General features: G+C 46.5%; 6 protein-coding genes across 6 annotated transcripts; 2 read left to right on the top strand and 4 right to left on the bottom strand.

Moving 5' to 3' along the window:
* Positions 1 to 1019: 1019 nt before the first annotated feature.
* On the top strand, positions 1020 to 2152 carry DFL_004449 (uncharacterized protein; the record flags this gene model as incomplete). Its single annotated transcript, XM_067633545.1, has 2 exons — positions 1020 to 1260; positions 1353 to 2152. 2 exons carry the CDS (start codon positions 1020 to 1022, stop codon positions 2150 to 2152), a joined length of 1041 nt encoding a protein of 346 aa, XP_067491703.1.
* A 292-nt stretch (positions 2153 to 2444) lies between these two features.
* Positions 2445 to 7453, bottom strand: DFL_004448 (uncharacterized protein; the record flags this gene model as incomplete). The annotated part of the gene is made up of 2 exons (XM_067633544.1): positions 2445 to 4862; positions 4928 to 7453. The coding sequence occupies 2 exons, from the start codon at positions 7451 to 7453 to the stop codon at positions 2445 to 2447; spliced, it is 4944 nt and encodes a 1647-aa protein (XP_067491702.1).
* Positions 7454 to 9659: 2206 nt separating this feature from the next.
* DFL_004447 (uncharacterized protein) lies at positions 9660 to 12067 on the bottom strand (the record flags this gene model as incomplete). The annotated part of the gene is made up of 2 exons (XM_067633543.1): positions 9660 to 11702; positions 11795 to 12067. 2 exons carry the CDS (start codon positions 12065 to 12067, stop codon positions 9660 to 9662), a joined length of 2316 nt encoding a protein of 771 aa, XP_067491701.1.
* Positions 12068 to 12473: 406 nt separating this feature from the next.
* Positions 12474 to 13733, bottom strand: DFL_004446 (uncharacterized protein; the record flags this gene model as incomplete). Its single annotated transcript, XM_067633542.1, has 6 exons — positions 12474 to 12736; positions 12796 to 13087; positions 13149 to 13230; positions 13300 to 13511; positions 13568 to 13638; positions 13700 to 13733. 6 exons carry the CDS (start codon positions 13731 to 13733, stop codon positions 12474 to 12476), a joined length of 954 nt encoding a protein of 317 aa, XP_067491700.1.
* A 677-nt stretch (positions 13734 to 14410) lies between these two features.
* On the top strand, positions 14411 to 15293 carry DFL_004445 (uncharacterized protein; the record flags this gene model as incomplete). Its single annotated transcript, XM_067633541.1, has 2 exons — positions 14411 to 14903; positions 14974 to 15293. 2 exons carry the CDS (start codon positions 14411 to 14413, stop codon positions 15291 to 15293), a joined length of 813 nt encoding a protein of 270 aa, XP_067491699.1.
* A 230-nt stretch (positions 15294 to 15523) lies between these two features.
* On the bottom strand, positions 15524 to 17640 carry DFL_004444 (uncharacterized protein; the record flags this gene model as incomplete). The annotated part of the gene is made up of 2 exons (XM_067633540.1): positions 15524 to 16814; positions 16883 to 17640. 2 exons carry the CDS (start codon positions 17638 to 17640, stop codon positions 15524 to 15526), a joined length of 2049 nt encoding a protein of 682 aa, XP_067491698.1.
* Between the last annotated feature and the right edge of the window lie 3579 nt (positions 17641 to 21219).

Below are 21219 nucleotides of genomic sequence, written 5' to 3'. Positions count from 1 at the left end.
GCCCTCTCTACGGGTTAAGTTTAAGTGGTAGGTATGAATCGATTGATTTGTGCGTCTTTGTCTTCTACCCTGACCCTGGCCAAGTTTATATGATAACTGATACTTTGAATTTTCAGCCTCATTTTTTTAGTTTCGTAAGGAATCTCACCCGTCGATATTCATCCCGTCCCGCCAAGAACTAACGACGTTTAACTTTTCGTTACTCGGTTGGTACGCTGCGCGACGACATAGCAGCTGCTTTTGCGGGGGAATTCCAGATTTCTAAGATCCCTTTTGTACCACGACGTCCAGGCCTTCCACACCCTCGCACACGGGAAAGTTGTAAACATTCCTCATAAAAAGGACGCTGACAGTTCATTGGCTTGGCATGTTCCGGGCCGTGTGCTCTCTTATCACCATGGAATACACCATCCAATGTTTCTATTGGTCAACAGGATCGCAAGGAAATCCAAATATCCGTGTGTACAAACGTGCATTGCGGCGCATATTTATTGGCAGCCATACCATGGTTTGACCGCAAGAAAGTCTTTTTCCTTTCAGCCGCATGCATGTTTCCAGGCTTTAGGAACGGCGTTCTTGACATCTTTTGACTTGAGTGTGACTTGAGGCTGTGGCTTTTACTACTTTCTGTCGGTTTAGAGTTTCGTGCTACCAAAGCCACCGTGGACGAGATTCTGCAAATTAGGTGCATTTGCTATACCGAAACATGCGAACGAACGAGAGTCCGTAGTACATTACCGGTCACAGATGGTCACGCATATACCGTCAATGGCTGCCTCCCCATCCGGCTGGGACGATCTGGTTACACTTTTGGATGGGATATATATAATAGCATTGTGCTTTCGTTCTCCGATCAAAATGTGGCCGCTTTCCATCTCTTGCGTTTACATTTCTTCTTAATAGAATGGCCGGACCGGAAATTCGATAAAGACAGCTGCATCCGATTAACGCTAACGAACCCGTTGGTTCTTGTTCCGTTTATATAGATCCACAATATTTTCTAGGCCCTATCAATCAACATGAAGTCGATACGAGCTTCGTCAAATCGCATCCTACCCGAATCCTTGATCCTTGGTTTAACGTTACTCGTATACCCCCCGATAATACAAGCGATAAGCACCCTAAACGCCTTTACCGATGCGAACTGTGTTTTCCGCCCGCGGAATCCGCAGCCCGGGCATACGGATGGAGAATGTCAGAGTGTTACAACGCCGAATACTATTTCCGTCAGTATCGAGTCTTTGGATCCAGGATGCGCGGGTATGTAAATTATCTTACCCGTTTCTTTCGGCCATGCATTCAAAAAAAAGTATAAATATAAAAAGGCTGATACGACCGTGGGGGCAATCAAGTCACCATCTACGCAGACCTCTACTGCTCCCAAGAGCCCATTGCGAAAGAAATAAACATCGGCGACTGCGCAAATCTTAACGGCATGCTCGTTAGGAGCTTTTCGGTCGATGAATGCCCTCCCGGAACACCGGATTATCCGGATCTGTTGGGAAGCAATACAACAACTACTTCTTCGAACCGTATACCCTCTTCTACAAGTACCAGTACACCACCTTCGTCCTCACCATCTACGAAATCCGGGAGTTCCAATCGAATGGTGATCATCGGAGGCGCCGTAGGTGGAGGTGTAGGATTATTTATGATCGTTGTCTCGTTGATCGGGTGGTTTTTATATAAAAGAGGGTCGAAGAACAAAAGAAGGATGGAAACGGGATGGCCCGATACGGGTGGATATGGCCGCTACGCCGGTGACGGGGGACCAGGTCCTAACGGCTATAACACAGGACATGGATATTCAAGACCAAACACTTTACAACAAGTTGGAGAATTAGAAGCCAATAATGGTAGTAGGAGTAATACTAATACGGGGAATCCGTATTTTAAAGATCAGGGGAATGCGGTAGCAGCGCGGGAAAGGGGTGGAGGAGCGATGAGGGGTGCTGGTGGGAGCGGGGTGTTTGAGAATCAGGTTGCGGGTGATGTGCCGTTGAGGGAGATTCGGAGGCAGGAGTTGGAGGCGCCGGTGCCGATGCAAGTGGGGAAAAGAGGGCAGCAGCATAGTAGGACGTTTGGTTCTGGGAGGGAGAGGTTACCGGATATGCCGAGGGTGCCGGGAGTTCCCTCGCGTGACCCATACTGAATACCGTAGGGGGAAAGGGTGCGTCTTCCGAGCCGGCTGTCGGATAAAAGTCGGTCTTGAATCGGGCTTGACCGCAATAAACCCGTTTTAAAGGGCCTTTGGGACGTCTTTGAGACAGGAGAGTCCTGAAAAACGCACCGAATTCCCTACGGTAGGTATGGAGGATATAATTCCGTCTATCCAAGTAAGTACTATGCATTTATATAACTGGACTAAGTCTTAGATACAATCTCCCAAGGTGCAAAAACGTGTATCCTTTTTTCTTGCCAAAATCATCCTACGAATGCTACGACTAGCGTCGAGCTGAATTGTGGAGGACCCCTAGATCTTTGTCCAGCTGAGAGATCTCCAGTGTCATCATGGCTCCAGAGCTGGTTACGAGAAACACGGTATTTTGGTAAATTCCTGTGACCTCTATTTTCTCGTCTGGAGGGAAAGCAAGAATCCGTCTTCCCCGGAAGCATAGCCAGTGATCAAATCGTAGGAAGTAAGTCATAGAAGGTACTGAGAGCCAGCCTCCGCTTGACTTCAGGATCATCATGGAACCGTCTGTCATTATTACCTGGTTTTGAGCCCAGTGTGCCCATTCCTCCGGGTTTGGGAGGGTGTTGCTTTCGCTAGATTCGCTATCTTGGCCAGAGCTCCAAGTTAAAGTGTTCAGGGTGTCCGTCCGACTCCTGCTGTCCCTGAAAGCCATGGAAAGCTGCTTGCCGGTAGGGGAGAAAGCTGCCGCAATGACACTTTTGTTCCAGCCGTTGAACGTTCTATATAGTTCCCCGGATGCTGCATTCCGGAGCTCGATTGTGAACTCGGTTTGCGTCATGACCAACGATCCATCAGGCGAAAATCTGATGATTACCTTCATGATATCTAACTCTCTAAAGGTGCTGTCAACCGAATTAAAACCAGATAGGCGGCGTGTCGATACGGAGTCTGAATTAGGATCGAACATCCTGACTTGAACCCTACCGCAGCTACCCAGGACTGCTAGCTTCCCAGTAAATGAGAAAACCGTAGATACTATGTCACCAGCGGGCGTTTTGGCCTTCTTCATGTATTCGTAGTTCCACAAACAGTCACGGGAAGATCTTTCAATTTCCGCTTCTTCCCAAAGACGACGGGGCCAATCTTGCAAAGTGCGTACATGCGATCCAGATCTCGTCCTCCAGAAGCTGAGAGCTTGCTTCGTGCTGGATGCTAGTTGCTCGCCGTCTGGCGAAAACTCAAGCCAATCGATGCGCTTAAACGCGTGCTCCCCCCCATGGGCATCCCATAGCCGCGGTGGGGTAGACGAGCCATACTCCCAAACAATTATGGAGCTTCCTTGACACGTAGCAAGGAACTTCCAATTTGGAGACACCGCCAAATTATAATATTCTTGGATTATATTCTCGGACGACCGGAGCTGTTGGAGATTTTCTGAAGGAACATCGAGTATTCGGACTGCACTCTGCTTTCCAATGAAATACTGTGACATGCTAGAGTTCAGTACCGTATACTGTCCGAACGAGATGTTTAGAGATCGGAGTAGTCCCCCAGAATGTGTGTCGTAGATTCGGAGAATATCTGCGGAAATGCGTATTGCAAGCCGCGATCCATTTTGTAGAAACTGGGGTCGGTAGCTAGGTGTCGGTCCGTCGTAGGAATCAAAGCTGACAATTTCCGCAAAACTTGGGCTGTTGGTGCCTATGCCGCCCACTTTATAAAGTGCCTTCCCTCTTGCGACAAGCAGTTGATGATCTGTAGTGAAACACAATTCTAGCTGGTCTCGTGTTTGTTTTTCGCCTTGTGGCCCACTCTTGGTAGCCTTTTTCCGCGATTTTTCTACATTCTCGAGGTTGTGCATATGCATTTCAGCACCTGGCGTCCTTCCTTGAGATGTCTGCAACCCAACGCCAACGCGAGATATATCGATACGCATTAAAGGAGCCCTAGAAACCACGTCCCACAATAAAATAAAACCAAAGCTCTCAGCTCCAGATGCCAAATGGGTGCCAAGATTACTACAGGCTAAGGAAAGCTGAGCTTCCCCGGCGTTTTTGGTTCGCCTACACTGTATATCCTGTGGCTGAATGAATGGCTCCGGAGCCTTGTCCAATTCGGTGTGAACCAGCACTAGATCTTTTGGTGTGTTCGCGTAGACTAACGTTGGGGTGCTGCTAGGGATCCAAATCATCGACGTTTCGAATTGGTCAATGCTTCCGGGGGTATTTCTGCTGTAGATAATCTTTCCGGTTCCAGACGCTACATCCCATATTGTAATAGATGTACTCACTTGGTATTTTGTTACGGCAGCAATGAATTTATTGTCTGGCGAAAACCGTAGCGATCTCACACTGTCGATATTGGGGGGCGCTAGGGAATGTAGGATTGCCCCTGAAGATATATCCCATAACTTGAAACCTCTATTCGCAATTTCAATTGCGAGGATTCGGTCGTCGCTGGATAGAGTAATCCTCCCGACCCGTGCACCAGCATCAGGTTCGAAAGCCTGGACTAAGGAGCCCCAGTCTTTCCGTAATGAAGTTGTTCTCTGAATCCATTCTGGCATCATATGGCGAAATAGTGATTTTATGATGCTATTCTCAGGAGAGAAGACAAGGCACGCAGAATAGAGTTGCAAAGGTGCTTCGCTTATTGAAGCTTGGTGATATTGCGAAAATCGTTTGAGGTCGTATAGTAGTTCCTTAAGACTTTCATTTGGTGCACCCTAAAAGCAATTATTTAGATCTTGATGTTATAGAAACCGCAAACCATAGTTGAAGAACGGCCTACTCTCATTATATCTTCTAGGTACTTGAATAGATTAACGGTCTCGAAATCGGGATCCAACACTATCATCAACTCCATCCAATGTAGTAGGTGCTTTTTAAGAAAGCTTAATACTAACTCTGCCTCGGTCGACGTGGGCGGTCCCACTAACGCCAAGTGGTTTACCCAATAGTAGCAGGCGTATCGAAGATGAATGACCGGGTCCCTTTGTTTGGCTGTCAGTTCGTTCGTTGGGAAGTTTGGATCGCTTAGGTTGCAAATGTCCATTTTCAATTCCCTTTGGAGTTGCTGTAAGCATCGGTTGACGACTTCGTGATGTTGGTGTCCTAGCCCGCGGGGTATAACGAGATTCGAGCCGACTTGTTCGTCTAGAAAGTCCTTGGCTGACTGGTGAACAAAAAAAATGGTGTCATGTTGAATGGCGAGGAAAGAACCGCAATTTTTGACCTGGACCTCGATATCATTTTCATCCATCGCCAAAGGGAGACCGGCCACCGTTACCATCTCTCGCAAACTCAGAGGCCGAAACGCTACTACCGCAGCAGACAATATCTGAGAGCAAAACTTGACATTTTCGTCGTAACAAGATCCACTGATCTGCTCCAGCAATCCTTTGTAAAATGAATTAAGCCCCGGTGGTAAATTTTTCAAAATCGCTACCGCGTTATAGGAATATGCCTTTTCCAGTTCTTTGCAAGCTAAGTGCACCCATAAAAATGTATCCCCCGCCTTCTCCCGCAGCAAGGTATCGACTTCGTTCTGAACTTTCGCAGGGTAGCGTTTCTTTTTACCTAACTCCATGACTTTAGAATTTATATAGGTATCAACTGTCATGCCGATGTGCTTATTGTTCAGTTCTAAGCTGACCTGAAGCTGAGAGCCCGTGCTTTCGAAGTGGGATTCAATTTCCGGGCGGTTGCGGCTAGTAGTCAACCAACGAACCTTCTGCGAGTTTGTTGAAGTCGAGCAAATCACCTCCAGGAGCTCGTTAAGGCCCTCTGAACACTCGTCTAACGCGTCTACCATAAAGCAAAAAAAATCGTACTGTGGGTCAGCAAAAATTTTTGAAAATACCCGCCGCAGAGCAGAAAGTGTATTTGGGCCGGTGAAGTAGTCGTTCCCACGTAGGGCAATCTCCGACTTTACGTATCGAACGAGGCCGGGGTATCGGGGATTCGAGATTAGTTGAGATATCAAGCCCTTCAGCACAGAGACTGCATTATTTAGACGACCATCCGTCGCTTGGCAGAAAAAAAAGGACATGGCAACTCTCGTGTTTATTTCGTGATCGAAAATCTCCGTCATATGGTCAACCATGCCAATCATGATCATTGTTTTTCCTTTACCGGGATCCCCTGAAATACGAAGAATAGGTCTACTTGTCGACCATAGCCATTGTTGGAAATTCTGATCGTTCAAGATCCAATAATAGGACTCTCTGATGAGTTTGTCTTTCGATTGTTCTATTCTGATTTTGTCGTCCATCGGGTTCGTTCCACCGAGAGCTTGCAAACACTCAAATATATCTCTTGTTCCGATGCCACCCAGTCGGCCCGGGTCCTCGTTTTCGAGTTTCCTAGCAGCTGGAGGAGGACCTAGCTGAAGGATCAACTCCCTCGCATATACTGCAGCCACCAGTGCTGCGTAATACTGCCACCTTTTATTCTTATGGCTATCCGAATAGTCGCAGATACCGCGGATTATTAAGGATGGGATCTTGTCCATGACGCCGGCTGCTTCCATTTCAAAACAGAGAATATCTTTTTCTTTACTGAGACGATGACGGGTAGCTCCATGCTTCATAACCTGGTTAGCGGATGCGATAAGGCCGTAGTGGATTTCGGGTTGATCCGACGGACGGCGAGTTCTATCTACGACCATTTTATGGTCGCAATGATCGCAAGTTTCGTAGCCGGATGGATGGTCGTAAGACTCTTTAAAAAGTCTATCATCGCTTTCAAGGGATGGGCGAGAGAAGGCTATCGGGACTCTGCCGCTATCCAACACCTGGGAAATAACCTTTTCTAAACTTTTATTTCCAAGTGGCGGGTATTCTGACTTGAACTTCGTGATAGCTGCTAGAAATATATCAGGTGGTTTATTTAAAACACCCGTCTGCTCGAATTTCCCTGTCTGTACCGTTTTTCCGTAGTCGTATTGCAACACCCCCCCATAACCCGGTGTAGGGTGGCTCACAACGACATCCCCTAGCCGAATGTCATTCTTTGGTAGAAGCGGGGCACCGCCGCCAATTCCAACGACCAAGCACGATGCGACAGACGGAAAACTTCGTCGCAAATTCGTTGCGACTGTCGTTGCAGAGGTAAGTCCGTAGACTCCGGACGGTAAGCCGGCAACGATAATATTACAGTAGCCCACTCTACCAAACTTGTATGCGTTGGTGTCATATTCGTCGCGGGGTAGATCTGAGTGAATTGCGTCGAGTACTGCGACAGCAGCCGTAAACTCTAGAGGTAAGGCGCAAATCCATCCAACTTTGTAGTCGCTAGGGTCAAGTAGTTTCGCCATCGTTGCTAGAACTAGATTGCCAAAAATATGGGTCAAATTTTGCTATACTTTGAAGCTAAGTAACTATTGATTAGCTTTCGAGCGGGGTTGTGGATTTTCAATATTTTTTGTCATCGAGTTACCACTATTGTCGATTTGTGTTATCCGATACATATCAACATAATCTATCATTGGCGTGAAAGCCTTAAATTTCTGCAGGTAGCTGCAAATAGAAATAACTCTACAAACCTTGCAGTCATTATACTCTCGAAGCTTCCATTGCCAAACTAATAATTGTATCGGTAGTATCGCAGTTAGCAGTAAGACCGTATTGGAAGAAGGTCCTTGAGAATACCAAGTGTGGAATTAGCTCGGGAAACCTTCTTGTGTTGAGGTCCCCAAGACTAGAATTTAGGCCGTCGAGACTAAATTTAGACTTGGAGCCTAAGCCTTGTGTCACCTTGAATACCTAATACAGCACTCTCAACGCAGCCCTGCACTCTCGGTTGTGTTTCAGGGGAGTTAACTTGGGCTTTAGTAGGGGAAGCAAAGACGTGAAGAGCCTAAATATGATTTCAACTCACTCTAGAAATTGTAGCCTTCAATGCCTTTGCTTTGAATGCTGGGGAGAGGTTTTGTTTCGCTCAATTCATGGGTTATGCCCTGGAGATATCGATATCTTGCCCACACTTAGTTGGCACTACCTTTCAGACTCGCCCATAATATTCACCTACACTTACCATCGTCTCCTAACTACCGACGTCCAAGCATCGCACCTACGAGTAATTACCATCCAAATCATGAGATTGAAACTACGCGAATCATTCCTTCTACCCTGCATCTTAGCACCTGTAGCCCCCCCCCCCCCGCAAGAGACAACTGCTCTTCCTATTCCCCGCTCACGCTCGCCTGCTCCAAAGTTGGAGCTTATACAAAGATGTCTTATCTAGGGTAATAGCGACCTATATGGAGTTGGGGCTCGTTCTGGCCTCAACTTTAAATGGCTTTTGACCATGACCCTTCGTTACCATAGATCTAGAAACGCAAGAGTATTGTACGAATTGTAACAAGGATTACCTGCAACTTTCATCAATGGCGCCGGGCTGCTTGTTGACTACCTCATTGTGTACTATTTCACAGTCGTTATATTCTACGCGGAATCATACACCTTGGATATAACCTTTTCTGGAATTTTATGTTTCCGCTATTGACAAAGCTCTGCTGTACCTCGAGCACGGTCGTCAGGGTATACCGGTACCTGGGGGCCTCGAAATCGTAGAGGAAAAGAAGATGTGGTTGCTTTTGAAGGCTTACTTTCCCCTCATATTTCAGAATACCCTATCCGTCGCCCAATCAGTATTGGGGGCCTGGTTTTGGGTATCTGGGCTCAGCTTCATTCCAAGTCTTCCTTACGTGAATCTGAAGGCTGCAGCCGTCCTGAGGACATTCCCCCTTGGGTCACATCCTTGGCGGCGATTTGCAACATTTGTTGCCATTGTGTCCTCGATTACCTTCTCTACCCAGTACTTCCTAGTTTACTTCAGCGGGCGATTGGTTGCCGTTCTATCGATTGAACGGATGATAGCCAAAAGTGGCATGAAACCAGTCCCGACTTTCGAGAGTACAGGGCAAATACTCACTATCTCGGGCAGAGTATTTACTGTTATAATTACGGCGTGGGATATTTTGGCCCAGAAGTTCCGTTATGAATGCGGATCGAAAGTCTTGAAGGGGGGCACGGCATATGGTCACCCATTCTCTGTTTTACATATTTAGTGTGGATAGACTGTTCTATATACAATTTTCCGTGTGATTTAACACAAATACTCACTACACACCCTGATTGGTTATATAATTAGCGCTATACCATTGTCGTGCTTCTTATTATTATAGTTTGTAGTAGCCATGCCGCATACGCCCTTAATTTCATGCTCTAGCTTTTAGCAGGCTATGACCCGTCTTGTTTTTGGACTAAGTGTTTGTGCAGTCCAACAGCTCGCTTCATTCTGAACAACATCAGCCCTTCACGATACAACACTTTGACCTCGCGTTTGTATGCGTGGTATCCCTGGTTAGACAATGTTTGACGATTTGCTTGACCGGAACATGCGGCATGCGTTGACACAATTAGTGACCAGCGTTCCACCACAGAATTAACCTCGAAATGCAGCTTTTAGCATTTTGAATCGAGCCCAGAGCTAGCTGACAGGTAATCCGCGTCTTAGACTCATTCGTCGCCACAGAATCGAAAGACACTATCAAAGAACGCTAGATCCACGCCCTGTAAATCCCACTCGTTCCCCAGATCCAAGCCAGGAACAAACAATTGTGCATCCAGCGCCACAGAACTGTCGAAACTGAAGCCCGTCTGATGGTAACCAGGTAAAGAATTATTTGCAACAATTTGGTTTTGCTCGTGTTCTGTAAGTAAGGGCTCACGGGGTGGTGGGTCGAAGCTGGGCATTGGTACCGCTGTGTCGGATCTAGAGATTCCATGCCTCTCGATCTTGATAGTACCAAGATACGGGATGTAGATGCTCAACGTAGCTCCACCATCGCTTATCTTGCCATTATACTCTAATTCATCTCCATCGTTATTATAAGAGGAATCGGTACTATAGTCGCCACCTGAAGCGGCATCGGCCTCGATGCAAAGCAAATGTTTGGTGATGCTAGCAATTTTGGTCGTTGTTATATCGTTTCTAGTTCGAGCTGCATCTGTCATGTTCTCAAGAACTTGCTCCAGCATACCGCGATCGCTAGGACGCTGGTGGGAGAGAAAGCTTAGAAGCGCACCTCCTCCGTCAGCGCGTGCCGTCCTTTGGTGGCGAGCATTAATATGGGCTAGACACAATGCAGTACTAGCAGTGAATGCGAGGAAGTCAAGACCGCGACAAAATGAGCCGACAGTCCGAGAGCCTCGGAAAGGTATGAAACGTGATAGCAACTCCCGGCTAGCAATGATGGCGGTAATCTTGCTATAGTCGTATTTGGGATCGGTAGATGAATGGAGGAGATATGGAAGATGCAAACGTTCTAGTAGGTGATAATGCGTGAGCTGGTTTATGAGCCGGATGGTATCCTGGATAGCATCCATATCATCAATAGCTCTCGATGAGAGGTCAGGTGCTAACCACCATTTCGGCGGCATCAAAGCCGCAGCATCTTGCAACAACTTGTCGATCTCTTGAGTCACCTTTAAATCCTGCATATCGGCGGAATTTCGCTGTATGATTCGCCCAGCAGCGGAGCAGTCGATTCTTTCCAAGCGCTCCATAGGAGTTCTGCCTTCCAATGCTGTTGCAATGGCGAAGTTAGTGTCCGCCGTTCCTTGCGGTAATCCCAACATCAACGAGAGATAGCGGTCGGATTGAAGAAGTCGGAACCACATCTGCTGTGGGTCAATGCGTATCCGAGTCTCGGGGTCAATGAATTTTAAAAGTGGCGAGTTGCTGCATTTCACTTTATCGAGACCAATCATCTGGGCAAGCACCAATGCACGACGCATAGATAGATATGCACGGCGCAAGTTTCCCTCGCTGTTTTGGAACATGCTCTCTATGAGGACACTCTCAATACCTTCTACTGAGCCAACAAGGTCCTCGTTACTCGTCACCAGCCGAACCGCTGTTTCAACAGCTCGATGCATGATATCATGGTGAGAAGTGCTCAGGCCTGTCAGCTGCTGAATCGTTTTGGGAGGGAACCCTTGCAGATATGCGCCCACCATGATAAGCTTCCGCGCGATCAAGACAGGGTGGGTTTTTGATGACGGAGGCTGCAGTATATCCTCTGGAGAAGGCCTCTGAAACCCCATGAGGCCGGAGTACGGTGTGCATACTACTCCACAAAAGAAACCCGTGCTTCCCACTCCGCCGCTCAATAGAATATCCCGGTCACTTGCGCTAGGCCAAGCTTCCAGAAGAGCTTGCGAGATTTTAGCATGTTTATCTCCTACCCGAGTGTCCCGGTGTACGTCGATAGTGTCGGATATCAAAGTGGACCAACTACAACCTGGATTTGTAGAAGCGTAGTTCACGGCATTCGGAAGCTCAGGGGCCGTGACCAAACCCTCAAGGCGCAAAAGTGTCCTTGAATGCTGATGCTCTAATTCAGTCTCTGGTGATACACTCGGAGTCACAACTGTCAACGAAGCTTCCTGTGTGTTGGGGTTTCTAGTATCGTTTATTAACTGGCCGACGAGCTCCTCGACTAGGCCAAGTCTATCCCCAAGTTGCCTTCGATTGTTCCCGGGGCCTTCGGGGAATTCCTGGCCAATGCATGAACTTCCTCGGCGTTTGCAACTGTCGCAAATACTGTCCGTTGGTATCGAGAACGTGCATCTAATCTTTTTCCGCTTACACTCCCAACAGCTCCGTGTGCCCTTGCGGATTCTCCTTCCTCTCTCCATTGTCGTCGAAGGCTAGACGCGCCTCTTAATTCAAATTTCGTTCCCGTCCGTGCCTTTTGGAAACATTTCCGGGCGAAGTTCTCCGTCGCCGAGTAAAAAACAGAAAAATCGGAGGCACAGGTCGCGTAATATTGCTCTTCCGTTACGACAGTGCTATTCAGGTGGAAGATGTCCGGCTGGCTGGTCCTTGTTCCGCCGTGTTCGGCGGAACTTGAACAACCCATTGCAACACAGACATCCGAATTTGTGATGGTGCTACGGCGCTACAGTTTGGGCCTCATACGCACAATTCGATACGATGCTCATACTTGCGAGTACGTTCTACGGGGCTGACCATGCCTGTGAAATATTTGGACACGATAATGCACTTTCTAACAACATCGCAAATTATTCGGACTATGAAATAAGTATCCATGCTTATAACTATGGCATATATCGTTATGTTCAATCTTTTTAACTTCGAAACTAGATCTTCGGACACTCTAATGTTTTAATTTGTAAGCTAGCTAGCCAGATTTTAGCCATGTTACGGTCCAAAATGAAAAACCAAATACAGCCCCACAAACACCACAGGTAGATCTTAAGTTATATGTCTACGGGTACAATATACCACTCGCCCCGGTTTAATTCTTAAACCTTATCATGCCACACAGCAGTCAAAAACTCCTCGACTTGGGTTATTTTATAGTCCGGCAAAAGGCGGTTCCACGCATCATTAACCCTATACGCTCCATCTGAAAGAGCCAAGAGGATTCCAGAAGTAAAACCCTGAGATAGTGATTCAATTTGTTCCGCTGGAAGGGATGGATGATTGATTTTAGGTATCCAAGTGCTTTTCACAATCCCGGCCTTGAGATCCTCAGCTTTGAGTTTCTCGACAGCGAATGGACCGCCTTTTTATTTTTACATATTAGTAAAGAACATCCAATTAGTAATAGTCTTAGATTCTTACCCCGGATTTTCTCTCCGATAGTAATCAACTGCCTTACTGTAACTTCATCGCCTTTAATGCCACCCACAAGCGGCCATGCACCTTGATATTCAACAGCTAGAGCTACGAGATTGGCAAAGTCCTCAACTGTGACAAGGTTGATAGGAGCATCCTCGCCGCCCTCGAGGATGATAGCACGACGGTTGGCAAAGTCGATTTGCAGCGGGAAGGCAAAGACATGCTTTGCGGTTTGGTGTGGTGCTGCGAAGTAGTTGGTGAAGAGGCCGGGTTGGAAGAGGCTGTATTCCAAAACCTATATCGATTGATTGTCATTAGTATGTCTGAACACTGGGGATATCTATCTTGCGGCAGACCTGTTTATCCTTGTTCAAGTCTTGGAGGTATTTGCGAATCTCGCCTTTACCATCATACCAAGGGAGGTAATCAAGGCTCGACCTGTAAGCAATTAAATCATGGTCAATAAAATCGATCGAGTTTTTCTTGGTATTTAGATGTTTAACTTACGTGGCCCACTCGCTAGGTGCATACCGCTTCACACCAGCCTTGACCGAAGCATCGATAAGGTTCCTTTGAGAAACATTCCCTGGGTCCGACTGTGAAGTAATAAAACAGAGCACGGTGTGCACGCCTTGAAGGACTTTCACAAGTTCTTCTACATCTTCGTAGTTTGCTTTGACTTGCGTTACTCCTGGTGGAAGTGGGGTGGAGGGAACATCCTGTTTGGGTCTATAGTCAATGGCGGATTATATGAATAAGGAGTTGATATACTAACCTTCCGGGACAAAAGAATAATCTCATGTTTTCCGGTTACGACGAGGGCATCGAAAACTTCCTGGGCAACGTCTATTACCAAGTTACTTAGTATCCCTACTTTAGTATACATGGCGAAGACAAGAGAACTTACTGCCGGTTCCCCCAGAAATTGCAATTTTGACCATTTTGTCAAAGATGATTAAAACTTGGAAGGTCTTGCCTGATGGACGATTAGAAGAACTTGGTAGTCTAAGTGTAGTTGGAGATTGTAGAATATGGATGCAAGCGCATGATGAAAGAAAAATTGACCGAAATCAAATCACGATTAAGGCGGATGCACAGGCTACTTATAACCCCAGGAAATATAAGCCACGTACCGCAGATATCCGAGAAGACTGATGTCCAGGTCGCACAAGATGTCGTAACCTGCTTCGAGTATGCCATATGCCGGTGCAATAAGGCCGAAACTTGTTCCGCCGAAACACGGATATTTTATACCCAATCATTCGGAGATTTGAACCAACCCAGGTGTGAGGACCATTTTACCAGGCCAGTGAATGGTCCTAAATTAATTTCTGGTCCAACTATTTTACTCCGGTATCCAACGTCTTCTTCTTCTCAATTTTCTAGGAATTAAAGATCGTCAAGAGTAAATTTCGGCATGAATTGAAATTTGAGTAAACATATGCATCTAGTTCAGAAGCGTTGGAATGTTGTATTTATGTTTTGGGACAGGCCGCTTTGAGTGGCTCCCCTGACGCCAAGACAAACCACGAACCAACCCTGGCGATATGAATTGGTATCGACATTCTCCTGTCTCGCGACCCAAACATCTTCAATATCAAAATCATCAACCATCAAAATGCCAACATCATCAAATACCGAAGAGGAGCCAAAGTACGAAGGCTCCCCAGACTATCCCATCTTCCCCAACCCCCGCTACCTCTCCAAATTCGCCTTAGTCAGTGCCCAAAAATCCGGCCTGACACACCTAGACACAGACCTCTACAACTTCTGCTACCTCCCCTATAACCCACACTCCTACATCAACAAAAACAAAAAGCGTGAAACAATAACCATCACAAACGATGACAACAACAAAGACATCCCCCTCCCCAAAGACGCCGAACCCCAAAAACCACGTCCAACATATCAAATCAATGTAGCACCGTGTAAACGCGCTGCGGCGATAAATGCGAATTGTTATTTTCAAGATACGAATGGAACTTTTTCGGGACTGCAGCCGTATGATAGTGAGTTTGAGGAGCAGCAGAGGTGTTATTGTGAGGTTTATCCGTATTTTGATTCGATTTTTGGGTGTAATGAGTGTTTTCGGTTGCATGGTGGGATTGAAGGTAAGCAAGATTTATAGTTGGGTATATATTATACACGAAAATGCTAAGTTCGCTTGGGTATGGTGAATAGGAGACCATTACTTTCCTGAAAGTTACATGTCGGCGGTGTCTAGTACATACTGTAATGCAAATCCTATCACAACGGGATTCTACCCCTTTGTGTCATCGTGGTCGAAAACAAATGAATTGGCAAAAGTTCCGACAACGACAGCACCAAATATTTTGGGCACGCAGACAGAACAGAGCCTTTATTGGACGTATGCAGCTGCTATGACGGGCTCCTCAAATCCGAGCTCAGGGTGGAAGTCAAGGACAACAGATAAACGAATCACTTGGATATCGGTTCTAGCAACAGTGGCTCTTACGGTAGTAACATCAGCTTCAATATGAAATTATCCATATACTCGGATTCTGGTTTTATTTCGCTTCAGTTATATACACACATTCATTATTCATTATATACAACAAGGGTTATTGAGATGCAGCGAAAATAAAACTCGTCGATATCATTGGGATTGAAACAAATGCGCAGGCTAAATGGGTATCAAAAAAGACAATGCAAAAAGGTATCAACAAACAAACAAGAACAAGATTCAAAAATCCCTCCAACGAAAGACCGATCAGGCATAATCCCTAAACCGGGAGTAGTCTGTAGAGTCCTCAATATAAGGCGATAGAGGTCGCTTAATGTTGTGCGCTGCGGTAAATTTGTACGTTCCATCCAATGCTACGGGTTGGTTCGGGCGAGTGGATGGTCTACCCGGCTTCAACTTCAATTCTGGCTCATACTCATCTGGACGAGTACTATTCGTTGTACCGTCCCAACAATACCTCTGCAAGCACTTTCTGCATTGCTCGGTAATGGTTCCTCGTCTTTCCATCTCTCTGTGGACGACAGCGCAACCAACGCAGGCTGGCCATTCAGTATCGAGTTCTCCGTCTCCTTGTGTTGCGGTCATATAGCCGTTGTCGATGAGCATATCTCTCTCGAAATCCTTATAAGCCATTCGGAAGGTCGAAGTGTTGGAGAATGCGGTATATGGGGCATTGGGGATGTAGACAATTAGTGGGCTAGGGTTTCCAGATACCTTTTTGGCATCGCAGCCAAACCATGTTGGACGGTTGTTGAGGCCTTTATTGATGAATGTGTGAACGTCTGGAACTTCAGGGAAGGAGGTTCCTCTGTCCATTACCCCCCTCTTGAAACGGTGGTATGTGGCCACCATTGAGGTTCCATTTGGCCAGTTTGATGGAAGACCGCTGTCGTGTCGGATAACATCGGCGCTATTATCGTTGGCGAAGATAACGTCAACGCCTCGGTAGGGGACGAGGAGTGGGTTGAAGGGGATGTTCTCAAGATCCAAACCACCATCGACTAAAGTCAGGTTCTTGGTTATGGCGGTGGGATTATGGTCAGGGTTGAAACCAAAGAAAGGATTCGGTGCCCAGTCTGCAACATCGAATTCGATCTTTGAGAGGAACTCTAAAGCCTTGATTACAAGATCCTTGAGGAAACCCCCTCCGAAAATATTGGCGTCGTTTCGCTTAATATCTATCAAAACTTGGTTGAACAGGGATGATGAAGTTCCCATGACGAAAGCAGCATTGTCGAAGCCGTTGATGAATTTTCCACCTTCTTCTGGTTTACCATCGTGATAGTCGGAGCCAAGCAGTTTTGTCTGGGAGAATGCGTTAACTGATGGGTCGTGGGAGCCGAATTCGAGTGGGTTGATTTCAAAGACGGTGGCGTTAAGGTGGATCAACGTCTCACCGTCGGCGCGGCCATTAGCGAGGAAAATTGGGAAAGGCATCTGGAAGTTTCGGAAGACTCTGCAGTTTGCAATGCTAGAGAGGGTGGTTTTTGGGCCTCCATCTGGCTTATCGATGAAGACTCGGGCAAGCATCAAGCTCCTATATTCAATTTCATTAGTGTCTATCTAACGGCCCGCGGAACAATCGGAGTACTCGAGTTCACTTACCAAATATCCGTCAGGGTGACGTCAAACCCTGCGTCGAGCTTCTCCTTGGCTTGTGCAAAGATACTTGGATAGTATTTATACGACTTCCCCAACGGACTGAAAATGGAATCTTCAAGTTTCCACATCCTCTCCGAGTTCTGAATCTGCTCGATAGACGGAAACTCATTGACTGACATCGACCCAACTAACCACCCACCCCCACTCAGACCAGACAAATAAGTTGTCCCCTGAAGAAGTCCACCAAGTCCACCGGGACCCATAGCCTTCGGATTCCTTGAATCAAATGCAGAAATGACGCCAGCACCGTTCAACATTGCTCTATACCCACCACCCGAGAACGCCAACCCAACGGTAGGAGTATACCCCTTCATAAAAGTCTTATGATCAAATCCTTCCATTCCAACTCTTCCCAAATACTCCGTCAAAGCCGCATTAGCAACTTTCATCCGTCCATTGACCCATGAAGCTTCTTCCTCTGCGAACTCTCCTCCCCTACGAACAGAGACTACCTCTGCGGGACTCATAACCTGGAAAGGTCCATATCCGGTGTTTGTGTCAAAACCAAAGATGTTCTTGATGCTATCGATGAGATCTCTAGTTTCTAAATTACGCTTGGTTGGTTGCTTCCCTGTTGTCGTCTTATCTCTTGGTGCTGGCACAGCCTGGACGAAAGATGTGAAGTAGAGGATTGTTGTCAGTGTCACCAGGAGCAAGGACGACGAAGGGGTAACATCACAACCAAGGTGTAGGACACGCATAATGACGATGTATATGTCTCAAAGGACAAAAGGGCTGAAATCGGATAAAGAAACAAAAAGGCAGAGAGAAAGTAAGAGAGAAGAGCCCGACACCAGGAGGGGAGGTGGGGTGGGTTTATCGAAAGGGTAGAATTCCTGCCGGGAAACAAAAGAAGAATCCGGGGAACCAGCCCGATCTTATGTATCTAGATATATCGCAGGAAAAGAAAAACAAACACCTGAGAGATTAAGTTGGCAAATTGCCGTCCATTGCTTTCCCAACAAGTGACTTAATAAAAAAAACCGAGAAGTTAGTAAAAGAAAAGAAAGGGTCGAAGTGGAACCACCGGGCGATAGAATCCAAGAGATATATTGGGGTATAAGAGAGGTTGACGACATATTGAATAATAGTAGTTAGCTGGGTGTAAAACTGTTGGTGGGAGCCCTTGAGCCTTTTCGCTATACTGGAACAAGGTGGTGCATAAGTTCCCGGTCACACGCGCATGAAAAAGTGAAATTAATGCGAAACAAGGTAGGAGGGTGCTACGCTGTTACGGGCGTTGTGTTGGATTCTGTCATCGCTGTTAGTCCGAATCGGGGACTATCGCTGGATAAGGAAAGCCAATGCATTCGGCTAGTGAGCTGCTAACCGGGATCCAGCATCGGGGATGGCAGCTGTACAATTTCCGGGAGTCGTTTCGAGGACAAGGCTATGATGCTGGTGGTTGGATAAACCCGGGTGAGGATTTTGCAGTATGTAAGAGTTATTAGAGCTCTGAGGCCTAAATTTCTTACCCAAGATATCGGTCTTAAGCAAGGTCTATTGATTTGATCAGGAATATTTCAGGCCTCCAGGTTTGCTCCTTGAAGTCGATATGCAATGTCTATGGCATTGCATGAGTTCATATCCGGGTTATTGGCAAAGGTATGATGTATAATGCACCTGCGTATTTGACACATGAAGTTATATAGGGGCAGATATCTTTCTTCCCTCCGAACCGTGCCACCTATGATCGTATACCCATTATCGAGCCGATCAGTTGTCAGTAATCGTAGGCAGCTTACTGCTCCCCCTAGCAATCTACAACTATCTCACGATTGCATGGGCGGATGTCTTATCAGCCTAGGCGGACATGGCATCGGAAAGCTCTGAGCCATGGCCATCTCTTGTCATCGCCAGAGATGTAATAATACAGACGCATCTATACTCGAATCAGAATCTAACAAGAACTAGCAAGCAAGGGGTTGGAGCTGTTGAGCAACTTGCATCGACGTACCTTTAGTGGAAACCGGAAGAAACCGTGAATGAGGAGGCTGGTAGAGAAGCTTGGAATTACTCGCGCGATCTTTTTAGTGTTTCGTAAAAACCTGGTCAAGGTAGGCTTGAGATGTTTATTACATCGGAAGCCCCCCACTTGGCTCTCTCGCCTTTTAGACTCCCCTTTCTGCCCTAGTAGCATCGCTAGGTAGCTTCCCGGGGCAAGCTCAGTAGACGGGGTGCACGTGGCTAGACCTTATAAACAAATCATTACGCAGTCGTAGATCGTAAAAGAGACATGAGTGCAAGATATATCCAGGAACCCCGGTGTTGAGCCTTATTTCCCTCCACAAGGCGTCTCTTATCTATTGACTAGGATGGAATAATACGTGGAGTATCGACGAGAATGGCAGGTATGTGTATTTCGCGATTCTCCCTAACGAGACAACTCGTTTGCGGCCCCACAAATTACTGGCATCAGGGTTATATCTTATGGCGTGACTATGCTTGAACCTAGCGGGGTAGTTGAATGCTTGGTGTTTTTTTGTTTTTTGTTTTGGCAGAGGTGGTATTTTGGAGTTGAGATCTGCATGGAGAGATTTGAGGGCCACGATAATTTCCTTGGGGTTGCATCCGGATATCTGGCACCGGAAAGGCTCCCGAGCTAGTAAAACCGATCTGATTAACTAAGGATGTTAAATTGGGAGAGCCATCGTTCTTAGGAACGTCGATGGAGATAGAGAGAAAAACACTTCTTTGGAAAAGAATCTTGGGCTGTAAACTAAGGTATAATAACCATTCCGAGGAACGAAGGAGTTGGCGCTGTTTAAACGCCCAGAGATAAGATTATCTCCGAAGAAGAAGGTACCGAGCGGAATATATATTCCGACGGACCCACTTTCCGGTAGGCAACTACAGTGCTACAATCTAGATTCCGTCTGATCTTCTGTGAAGTACACATTTGAATGAACTAGAATAATCTAGTATCCGATCGGAAAACGGCGGGTGGTTTATTTGGGATGTGACCATTGCACTGGAAAAAAGAAAATACAGGCACCAAGTTGACCGAATTCCGAAGCCGTTATATGTTTAGACACTTTTACTAATGGAAAAAAACACATTGAAAAATGTCGACTATCTTCCTGCAAAATCAGGAATGTCTAGCAGAGATGCAGCCAAGATTTGCGAGTGGGAGAGATGAGGAGGTTCGATTGATCAAGATCTCTTAGGTGTTTTGTGTTTTGTGTTCGTTCAGACCAGGGGTAAGCGAGCTAGACTAATCTACAAAAATTTCCGAAACTTCAAACTGGTTTCTGTTTCCACCCCTATTCTACGCGCGGACAGATCCGTGTCAGGTGTATTCGGAGGCTAGGTAAATATGACAGGTAGGGGTGTCAAGGAAAGTCGTTGAGTCGTGGCATTTTTCGGAGCCTCTGTTTCATTTTTTGCTTTTAGTTAATGGCCTGGGTTGCAATTGGAGAGTGGTCATACGATCTCCAAGTTTCTATACCTGCTTGAGTAGCTGCTAGTTGCATTTGTAATTACCTCGATAGCTCTCAGAGCAAAAGAAAAAGAAAAGGCATAAAATGTGTGAGAAGCGACTCTAGGTTGATTAAGACGAAGGTTGGTTATAGTATTGGTCTAACCTCCTCGGAGTCTTATGATTACCCGTGTAGAGGGCCCTGATGGCTCCCCAGCACTACTAGAATTAGTAGTATTGGGAATTTGCATAGGCTCACGCTGAGGGACAGGGCTCGCCATTTGCTTCTCGAATTCTGTGGATGATCGAGGGTTGAGCATCTGGCTGAGGGGATGTCTTCGGGGGATTATCGAAGAAGGGAAAGCCTTTAGGGCGAGGCTAGGCAGCTTTGCACGTCATTGCTTTAGCGCTTCGGTTGAACTGTAACTGCACTAGCCAGTATCCTGTCGCAACAGATTTTAGCTAGACATGATAGCATGCTTTTGGGGGAAAGAGCGGCGAGGTTATGTGAGATGGATGATCTGATTCGATTCAGGACCAGTAATGTTGATATGTCGATGGAAAATAGTAGGATACAGAGTCTTGAAAGACACTAAAATTTTATAATATTGGTAGATATTTCCTTCCAAAATGTCTGTATTGGTAGGATTGTGTCGACGTTCTGTCACGCTGTCTCGACACGCTCATCTACTTTTGAATTTCATGGGCTACTATTCGGATCATTCGGCACTCAGTATAATTACTTAATATGTTTGGGCACTTGCTAGTTAAATCACCGTCTATAGACGGGATGTTTGACTTCTCACGCTGCCTAACAAGAGGTTTTGCTCTAGTTCCAACGTCCAGCCGACGAGCTTCTATA

Source organism: Arthrobotrys flagrans (genome assembly GCF_004000055.1).
Source record: "Arthrobotrys flagrans strain CBS H-5679 chromosome Unknown unitig_0, whole genome shotgun sequence".
In the NCBI taxonomy this organism is placed as follows: Eukaryota; Fungi; Ascomycota; class Orbiliomycetes; order Orbiliales; family Orbiliaceae; genus Arthrobotrys; species Arthrobotrys flagrans.
The sequence above is the reverse complement of the archived record's forward strand: the minus strand, read 5'-3'. Positions and strand labels throughout refer to the sequence as shown.